The sequence below is a fragment of the Egretta garzetta genome, unplaced genomic scaffold (assembly GCF_000687185.1).
Source record: "Egretta garzetta isolate BGI_Z169 unplaced genomic scaffold, ASM68718v1 scaffold277, whole genome shotgun sequence".
In the NCBI taxonomy this organism is placed as follows: domain Eukaryota; kingdom Metazoa; phylum Chordata; class Aves; order Pelecaniformes; family Ardeidae; genus Egretta; species Egretta garzetta.
Genome location: NW_009260271.1, coordinates 591,543 through 599,351, shown reverse-complemented (window position 1 = coordinate 599,351; position 7,809 = coordinate 591,543). Strand labels below are relative to the sequence as shown.

General features: G+C 51.1%; 1 protein-coding gene across 1 annotated transcript; it reads left to right on the top strand.

The window, feature by feature from the left end:
* The first annotated feature begins 998 nt into the window (after positions 1-998).
* On the top strand, positions 999-7,601 carry LOC104129515. Its single transcript, XM_035897848.1, has 5 exons — positions 999-1,011; positions 1,833-2,074; positions 3,925-4,024; positions 6,565-6,695; positions 7,275-7,601. Exons 1-5 carry the CDS (start codon positions 999-1,001, stop codon positions 7,554-7,556), a joined length of 768 nt encoding a protein of 255 aa, XP_035753741.1. The 3' UTR covers positions 7,557-7,601.
* Positions 7,602-7,809: the final 208 nt, after the last annotated feature.

Below are 7,809 nucleotides of genomic sequence, written 5' to 3'. Positions count from 1 at the left end.
TCTCCTTCCTTGCCTGTCCCTTCTGAAGAGTTTGTAGCCATCCATTGCAGCACTCCAGTCATGGGAGGCATCCCACCACGTTTCTGTGATGGCGACTACATCATAGCCATCCTGCTGCACAATGGCTTCCAGCTCCTCCCGTTTGTTGCCCATGCTGCGTGCATTAGTGTGGATGCACTTGAGCTGGGCTATCGGTTTCACCCCCAGCAATGGGGTCACACCCCCAGGCTCCTCTCTAGTGAGCCTGTTTGTATCCCCTCCCCCCTTCAGGCCTAGTTTAAAGCCCTCTCCACAAGCCCTGCCAGTTCATGAGCGAGGATCCTTTTCCCTCTTTGAGAGAGCTGGGCATCATCTGTTGTCAACAGGCCCGGTTCTGTGTAAACCTCCCCATGATCAAAGAACCCCAAGCCCCCCCGATGGCACCAACCTTTGAGCCACGTGTTAACCAGTCTAGTTTTCCTGTTCCTTTCCGTGTTCCTCCCTGCCAGTAACAGGATCAAGGAGAACACTTCCTGCACTCCTGATACTTCAACCAATTTTCCCAGTGCCCTGAAGTCCCTTTTGATCGATTTGGAGCTTCGCTCTGACAACTCATCACTGCCTGCCTGAGCAGTCAATAGCGGATAGTAATCAGAGGGCCATACCAGACCAGGGAGTCTCTTTGCAATGTCCCTGACCCAAGCCCCAGGGAGGCAGCAGACTTCCCTGTGGGATGGGTCCGGTCGGCATATCAGGCCCTCCGTTCCCTTCGGAAGTGAATCACCCACAACAATTACCCTTCTTTTTTTCTTAGCACAGGCAGTCCTGATAGGTAGGGGTGACCTACTCTCCCTAGCCAACCCCCTGGATGGACCTTCATCCCCATCCTCATTTGCCTGGCAAATGAGGTGCCAGGACTCAAGTTGCAGGCCAGAACTCAACTGTATGCCAAGCAAGAACACTTGGAGAATGTGTGATCCAACAGGTTTAGTTTTCACCCAGAAATTGTGGGGGACACCATGTGGTGGTGGGGTATCATCCAGTGGTCCTAGGAACACGCAGAATTGCTGTGGTGCATGCCAGAGAGCTCGGAAGATGCTTGAGGTGCCTTCCAAGTAGGGCACTGAGAGACCTAGGCCCTGCTCCCATGCCTGCACACATGGCCCAGCACCAAGTCACTCTACTTTCTGGCCCAGCTCACCCATCTGTAAGATGCAGCTGCTTTCATAAAGCCCTCTGCGACACAGCTGAAGAGCTAACAACACCTATAGCCTAGACGCTGCAAGACCACAACTTCTTACAGTGATGGAGCATTACAAAGGCTGATACAGTCTTGTCACCCTTTCCAGTGGTTCCAGTGTAACAATGCTGTTTGCTTCAGGCCTCCCAAAGGCCTGATTCTGGTGCCACTGATTGTTCTGCAGGAGGAAAGATGGCTTTGCCTGGAGGAAGGCTGACTGGCAGAAAAAAAAAGGCTTGAATTTATTCTTTATGCTCCTTGGTTGAAGGAGATCTGTTAGGGCCACCTAACTGGATGTCCATGTGATGTTGCTCTGTGCAGGTTTGTGGGAAACAGCTTCTGAGCTTGGGAGGTGCTGCAAGGTTCAGCTTTTGTGCAGGTGGGCTGATCCGTGGCTGGTGAGGACTGCAAGGAGCAGCAGCTGTGGCCTGCAGCTGAGATGGTGCACAGGAGGCCAGCAAGGGGAGGTGGTGCTTGCCGGATGCCCACACAGCAGCTTGGGGCTACAGCCAGGAATGGAACTTGGGTTTCCTTTCCCAGAGCATCGACTGCCCTGCTAACAGAGCAGCAAGTGGTGTCCTCGAGTCCTGTCAGAAAAGCAGGAGTAGCTGAGGAAAGGTCCTCCCTCCCCAGGCCGCCGAGTTGACACGTGTCTTTCCAAATAACAAACTTCCCTCCTTCCTTTCTCCCCAGCTTCTGCCTTTCATAGCCTCAGGGGGACGCTGGAGGCAGCCCCAGGTGGCCTGCAGCACTAAGGAAGAAAGCGCTGCAAGAACCGTCGGGCGGTACCCGGTACCCAACAAGAAGGACATGCCATATGACATCGTGGAGCTCATGGAGGAAGTAGAAATGAAGGTAGGAGAGTTCTGCTGCGAAACTCTGTTATTGGAAAGGGTCCAAAGTCTGAGTAGGTCATACACCATAAGAGAGACGTTGTGGTCCAGTTAGGTCTAACACAAACCTGATAGGAGGCTGAGGTGAGTAGCACTTCTTGCAAAACTCCTTTCAGTCTACAGGATGGGGATTTTATTGAAGCTCCTGCAGTGTGTTGGCAGGACTGTAAAGCTCCCTGGTTCCATGAGACTAGTGGGTTGTTTCAGATGATGTCTCATGCACAGGGTTAGCTGGAACACTGACATGTATTTGTTTTTCTGGGAAAGCATCTGTGTTTACTTGAGACACTGTTAGGAGTGTTCTTAACACTTTTAATGGAGAAAAAATGGGAGGAGCTGTTTTGATGACAGTATTAAGAGACTTGGGGGGGCATTTCTGCTTTTGGGTTTTGACTTTTTTTTTCCAAAGCTAAACAGGCTGCACAATGGCATTAGTAAGCCTCACGCAAAACTGTGTTTAGGGGGGAAAAAGAGGGAATTGGACAAGAGTCGCCTTCCCTGCTGTTGCAGAGAAGGAATGCCACACAGTCCTTCCTAACAGGTAAAATGCTCCACCAGCCACAGCTCCACGGAGACTTCTCTCTTCCAAGAGCTTCCTCTCAGGGGAGTCCTGGTCCATCTCTCCCTATCCTTATGCCAGCCTGTTGAATCTGTGCTCTACTACTGCTGCAGTGGCCCCGGTGAAGTCTGTGTAATAATGAAAGGAGTCAGCAGACTTGAGGGCAAATATGGTGTACAGAGGAAGAGTCAGTTCCAATTTCACGTGCTGTGATGCGAACCTCTGTGTGTCAGTGCACTGAAGGGGTCAGCAAAGACCTGTGCATAGGATCCAATCAACCTAGGAGACTTGGGTATCTAAACAGTGCTGCCAACCTCTGTTGCCAGAGGCTCCTGGGTAAACTAATGGGTTGTGGATGAAGAGGGAACAGACTCCCCGTGGCTAACTAGCAGTAAACAGGTGGGTGAGACAGGAGGAAGGCACAGGCAATTGTGTGGCAGTGGAGGGAGGTCACCAGAGGGGTCTCTTGACACCTGGGCTACTCTCCTTTTCCATAAACACTCTGCAGAACAGTAGCTGGTAAGCTGATGGAGCCTGTGGGGCAGTTAGCGCAATCACAGTGAACCCAGACTGTTTAGAACTGTAGTGGGCAGCCAGGCACTGAGGCTGAACTCCTGCTGATAAATGCCAGCTGCTGGGACCCAGGCTGCTGGGACCCAGGCTGGGATCCTGCACACGAGAGGCAGCAAGCGATTCTCTGGGAAATGCAGCCCTGCACACCATCACAGACATGGTCTGGGCATTGGCAGTTACTGGGGGCAGAACAGGGAGAGAAGTAGAGCAGCTTTGTTGTGCCAGCATATACATCCACTGTGTGCCAGCACCTCAAAGGGCGTGCTGTTTGGATTGGGCCGGCCCTGTCTTGCATCCTGTAAGCTTGGAGGGAAGAGGAGAATTACAGAAGGTTTAGGATGGTCCAATGGGCATAGCAGCATCTGTGCACAGAGACCAAGTGGAGACAGCGTCTTGGTTTGGAAAGGAGCTTGCTGGTGTGACTGTGGTCATTACTGCTGTGGCTGAAGCAAGCAGGGCAATTGGTCATGCTCTGAAACGGCAGCAAAATCTAATTAAGAACCACATAATTACGTGTTCAGCCATATGTATAAATGGGCTCAAAGGGCAAGAGAACGGGTCTGCAGAGATTCCCCAGCACTGCTGTGCTAGTGTTGTTCTCTAAGCTTAGTGCTTTAATGTCGCCCTCTGTGCTCTGTGTTGTTACAGTTCTTGACTTGTTTTTCTTTTTCCTTGAACAGACTGGATTTCTGCCCAATGTGTTCAAAGCCATGTCTCACCGACCTGCTGAATTCAGAGCTTTTTTTGCTTATTACAATGCCATTATGAACAAAGACACAGGTAAACCATACAACCACCTCAAAACTGCCCTTTGCCCTTTGTAGATGCAAAAAGTTGCTAGAAGCGACATGTTTGACATCCTCAGATGTAGTGCCTCACCATACCTTCTCCCAGCCCATAGTAACAGCTGGCAGAGGCTGGAACTGCACAGCTACTTCTGTCTTCGCTCATACTGCGTATAGATTCACACTCTTCAGCTTGCGGTTAAAAAGCAGCTCTCAGGCCAAGCTCTGCTGACTTGCTGCGCCATGCTCTGTGTCATGGGAAAGGATAGGCTACTGCCTTAAAGGAAGATGAGCCAGGAGCCGAGTGTGCGGGAAGAGCACAGTGGTTTCATAGGTAACACTACAGCCCATGCTGTCGGAGCAAGGCAAGCAGGGTAGTTCCGGTAGTGGTGACCAAGGTCAGCCAGGAGTCTAGATTCCCCAGGCAAGTCCATGGGGATGAGGCAGATCCAAGGTCAAGCCAGAAAGTCATTCTGGGGATCAGCCAGGTTCCAGACCAGCAGGGTTATGCAGCCAGGCACCACAGCCACAATGTGGCTCAGGTGGGGTCACAGCCAAGGGCCCAGCATGAAACAACTCCCAAGGGAGGGGCAGGTCCTTGCTGAGCCTGCCTGCAGCTCTTCCTTAACAACAATTCTTGGCAGTGAGCTGCCCATGAGCAGTGCTCAAAATTTGTGTGTGGGAGGCTATACCCTCTGGGCCCTGACATGCTTCACCAGGGACTTTGAACCCGGGGCTGTCCTTTACCCTGCAGTAGCAGGGAGAGGACCAAGGTGCTTGCTGAGCGCTGGGATGCCTGTGCAGCAGGTGGCCTCGGGTGCCCCGGCATGGAGATGAGGGAGGGCTGGCTGCAGCGGTGCTGCTGTGCAGGTCTGTAGGGAACCCTGCACAAGTCTCCAGCCTTTGATGAAACACAGTTTGAGGACTGCCTGCTCCTCCCTCATACTTCCTGTGGTACAGGCACTGAGCGGCCTGTTGTCATTGCTTTTGCTCTGAAGGTGCACTAGTAAAACCAGGATTTTGTAAATAAGTTGCATGTGGAGACTGCTCCTCCTGCTTATGGGAGATGAGGGCTTGGGAGGCGTGTTTTGGCAAGGAGTGCAGCCTTCTGCCTCTCCCACGTGCTACATTCAGTCTCTGTATGAAGCCTTCTGCTCTGCTTGTGGTGCTGGAGTGAAGCCAGGCCCCTAGCTGTATGGGGGTCTGTTTTTCCCTTCTCGTTCCCATGCTTCCTTTTTGACTTGAAGAGTAGGACTATTTTGGATCCCACCCTTTTCAGCATCTCTCCTGCAGTATCACAGCACCGCCAACTTCTAGCACTGAACCAGAGCAAGAAGGGCTCTTCTCCTGACTCCTCTTTTCCCAGAAGGTTTTAGTAGTGTCTTTCATGCTCTTAGAAGACACTGGTTTTATGGAAATATTTTCAAAGTCCAGTGAAGTAGTAGCTTTTGTGGGGAGGAGGAGGGACCCTGACTTTCCCTGTGAAGTGTAGCTTCAAAAAAACCCTGCTGCTAATTATCTTAAAAAAGGCAGAGCATGAGTGCTGATACACAGCCAGGTAAGTTCTTCAGATCCTGTGCACAGTCCTGTTGTGAAGCTGCTTGTGGATATGATTAGGATTGATTCTGAATATGACAAAGCACAGCCTTCTTTTCCACAGTTTCTTTAGAGCAGTCACAGGGCTAGGCACTCTGTAGAAGTTGTGGTTTGTCTGTGTGGTGGTTACTAGAAATTCTCAAAGCCCCAGTCCTAGGGTACCTCATTGTTTCATTTCTTTCTGCCTTCAAAAGCTGCCAATAATGTTTACTTGCTGAAACCTGCTTAGTGGGTTTTAGAACACTGCACTTTTCTGTAAGAGCAGCAATAAAGCATCAGAGGAAGAACAGACAACACCCTCGCTAGACATTTGCCTCTGAGACACACATGGAGAAATATCAACCAAGCTTCCTACCTCTGAACAAGTAATTTTGCTCCTCTGAGTTTTCCTGTTACGTAGAATTGTTGTTTCCCTGTTGACGAAATCTCATGTCCCTCATCCTGATTACATGCCTCATGAGCAACTACCCAGGTAAATTGGTCACAAGGGTGATAACAGTATCACAGAATGGTTTGGGTTGAAAGGGACCTTTAAAGATCATCTAGTCCAACACACCCCCCACCATGGGCAGGGAAGTCTTACACCAGACTAGGATGCTCAAAGTCCCGTCCATCCTGGCCTTGCACACTTCAGGGGTGAGACATCCACAATTTCTCTGGACAACCTGTCCCAGTGTCTCAGCACCCTCACTGTAAAACATTGTCTCCTTATGTCTGGTCTAGACTTACTGTCTTTCAGTTTAAAAGCATTGCCCCTTGCCTGTCATCTAGGAGCTTTGCTTGCAGTGTCTCCCTGCATGCTCTCTGGAGCTCTGTCTCCTGGGCTGTATTGCAGGCAGCTTGTACCCAGAGCCCTCCCCTCCCTGTTTCTTCAGTGATACGTGCCATGGTGGATGTTTTTAACAGCAAAGTGCGCCAATTCTTTTGCTGTCCCTGTAGGGCGACTCAGCAAGGCAGACAAAGAGCTCATAATTGTGGCTACAAGCGCTGTGAATAGATGTCCCTACTGTGTGGTTGCACATGGAGCACTTCATCGGATATATTCTAAGCAGCCAGCGCTGGCTGACCAGGTCAGTGGGGTTACAATAGCATGCATATATTTGAACCTCTATATTTTGAACCTTTGATCTATGTGGTTCCCAGAAATCTTGAGCAATTTTGACACGCCTGGGGCCCTAAATCAATGCCTGCCTTACTAGGTTTATTGGAGAGCAGTCAGACCAGTAGCCAGTGGGGACAGGACCTCGAGGTGGGGGTCTGTGTATCCTCATCCACCTTCCAGGCAAGGTGTGGGGACGGATGGTTGGCCTGCAGAGCATTTGTCCTGCTGCCCACATTCTGTACTATTTTACTCTGGTCTGTGAAGGAACTTGCTACCAAAGGGGAGCTGCAGCATCCTGGTGGTGTTTGGTCCTGTTTCAAGAACTCCATCACAGCCTGCTCAGCAAAACTGCCACAGTCCCTGAGATGACAAGGGTGGTAAAATAGATGAGTCTTTTGCCCGATGGTGGCCAGGATGTCTGGTTCAGGTGCTGAGTAAGAGCCTGCGTACCGTCATCTCTTTGGTTTGCGGAGCAAAGAAGGTGGTCAGCCAGTTAGAGTGTTTGCTGGGTCCATCTGTGCTACCTCTGGTTTCTGCCTTCTCACAGGTCATTGTGAACTGGAAGCTGGCTGACCTGAGTGACCGGGACCTGGCAATGCTGGAGTTTGCTCTTGCAGTCTGTCGAGCTGATAACATCACTGAAGAGCATTTTCAGAAGCTGGAGAGGCATGGTTTTGACCGTGAAGATGCCTGGGACATAGGCATGATTTCTGCTTTTTTTGCTATGTCTAATCGCATAGCTCATTATATTGACCTGCGCCCAAACAAGGAATTCTACACCATGGGCAGGACGCCCTGTGGAGAGAAGGGGGATGCTGAGCACGCCTGACGTGGCTCTCTGATGCGCTTCCAAGATTGATGAATCTCCTGGTTACCAAGCTAGTGTGGCTTATTTCTGAATGGGTAAAAGGGTTAAAAAGTTAATGCCAGATTGTAGCCATGGGGGATGGTGGGCTTCCCCTTGCCCAGGCCTTCGGGCGGGCTCCGGTGCTTCTGCACTCCTAGCACAGCGGGAAGCTTGCGGCTCTGGTCTCGGCACCGGCCGCGCGGGCGACGGGCTCGCGGGGTCGCGACGTGGCTGT